Raw genomic sequence first — 2,005 nt, 5'->3', positions numbered from 1 at the left:
ATTAATAGCCTACCTTCTTTGTATAACTCCACCATCACCTTTCATCTTTCTCCAAACTCTTTAGGGGTATTTGGGCTATGTTCATTTTAACTTTTTCATGTTGGAAGGGGCTGTTGATAATATAGCACAGAGGCATGGAACTAGTTGATGTTCTGGAGGCTGTCCCCTCTGCATTTCAGGACTTACCTGGTCCAGGGGCAGATCTAGAGGTTGCAGGTTTCTGGAAAGTTACCCTAGTGCATGGAACCTTTGTAGAATCTTATATAATGTCCTAGGTGTTCTTTAGGATTGGCTGGAAAGGTTTTGGTTGGGGATTGGCAAGTTATGATAGGTAGCAATGTCTAACTGAAGCTTGCATAAGGGTGACCTCCAGAGTAGCCTCTCAAATCTATTTGAACTCTCTCAGTCACTGACACATTATTTGTTACACTTCTTTTCCCCCTTTTGGTCAGGAAGAGAAAGACTTGTTTATAAAAGTGGAAATAAATCTCCCTTGTCATGATAAGAAATAAAGAGGATGTAAAAGGTGGCACAAAAAGTGTTGTAATTATAAACATACTATTTCCCTGTCTTGAAACTACCTGGATAAAGAAAAAACAGATTCTGATTAAATCATTCTTCTTTTCAGGGTTTTCCTTAGGGCAAGAATTACATCTTTATTTCTCAAGCTGTAGATTAAGGGGTTCATCATAGGAACAACAGTGGTGTAAAACACAGAAGAGATTTTTCCCTCATTCATAGACCTGGCAGAAGATGGTTGGAGATACATAAATGCACAGGATCCAAAGAACAGAGAAACAGCCATTATGTGGGAACTGCAGGTGCTGAAAGCTTTGAACTTGCCCTCAATGGAATTGATGCGGAGGATGCTGCAGAGAATGAAACCATAAGAGATAAAGATGGTGAGACTGGGTATGATGATGCTGATAACTGACACAATGTAGACCACCAGCTCATTGACAAAGGTGCTCGTGCAGGAGAGCTGGAGCACAGGAAGGATGTAACAGAAATAATGGTTGATGGTGTTACTATCACAGAAGGTTAGTCTCTGCATGCATACAGTGTCAGCCATCGAACTAGAAAATGCCATCAGGTATGAACCAAACATAAGATTGCAGCACACTTTAGGGGACATGGCTATGTTATATAAAAGTGGGTTAGTGATGGCCACATAGCGATCATAGGCCATGGATGTCAGCACGTGGCACTCCGAGATGCCAAAAGAACAGAAAAAATAGAGCTGGATCATGCATGAAATATAGGAGATAATATTCTTCCTTGATATAAAGTTGATCAGCATTTTGGGAGTAATAACAGAAGAATAACAGAGGTCTATGAAGGACAAGTTAAGGAGGAAAAAGTACATGGGGGTGTGAAGGTGGGAATTCAGCCCAATCAGAGTTATCAAACCCAAGTTTCCAAACACGGTGACCATATACATTGCTAGAAACAGGAAAAACAGGGGGAGTTGGAGATCTGGGTTGTCTGTTAATCCCACCAGAATGAATTCAGACACGAAAGAGCCATTTCCAATAGCCATTCTGGTGTGGGGGATCTGTGGGCACAAAGAAAAGAGTTACTTTAGAGGGAAACACAGATCTTCCCACAATATCTCCTCCCACAGGAGTGGGCTCCGTAGTGGGAATATCTGAGACTAGCCCAATGTGAACGCAGAGAATCTCCCTTCACATTGCCATGACATTGAGTGACACTGACTTCTCCTTAATAAAATCTGAAACTAGGGTTCACAGGTGGTTCAGTGATAGAATGCTTGCCTTCCATGCAGGACACCCAGGTTCAATTCCTGGACCATGCATCCAAAAAAAGAAAAAAAAATCAAAAACTAACCAAGAGCATTGCCTACATAGCCTATAGTGCAAAAGACACTGCTGACATAGGAAACCTGACTGCCAGAAAATGAAGGAAGAAGGGATAAGTTGGATCAGGAGAGAACCTTCTCTACTGGTTCACCTGAGCCCTCCGTTCATCGGTAAAACTGGAGACA

The 2,005-nt window shown here is 41.8% G+C and overlaps 1 protein-coding gene across 1 annotated transcript; it reads right to left on the bottom strand.

The window, feature by feature from the left end:
• Positions 1 to 607: 607 nt before the first annotated feature.
• On the bottom strand, positions 608 to 1,540 carry LOC143644974 (olfactory receptor 8B8-like). Its single transcript, XM_077114659.1, has one exon. The coding sequence runs from the start codon at positions 1,538 to 1,540 to the stop codon at positions 608 to 610; it is 933 nt and encodes a 310-aa protein (XP_076970774.1).
• Between the last annotated feature and the right edge of the window lie 465 nt (positions 1,541 to 2,005).

The sequence above is a fragment of the Tamandua tetradactyla genome, chromosome 8, assembly GCF_023851605.1.
Source record: "Tamandua tetradactyla isolate mTamTet1 chromosome 8, mTamTet1.pri, whole genome shotgun sequence".
Taxonomy (NCBI): Eukaryota; Metazoa; Chordata; class Mammalia; order Pilosa; family Myrmecophagidae; genus Tamandua; species Tamandua tetradactyla.
This window is presented reverse-complemented; position numbering and strand designations above follow the sequence as displayed.

What these genes read in the sequence shown, in the direction of transcription:
- LOC143644974 (XM_077114659.1), bottom strand. Translation starts at nt 1,540, where the DNA reads ATGGCTATTGGAAATGGCTCTTTCGTGTCTGAATTCATTCTGGTGGGA.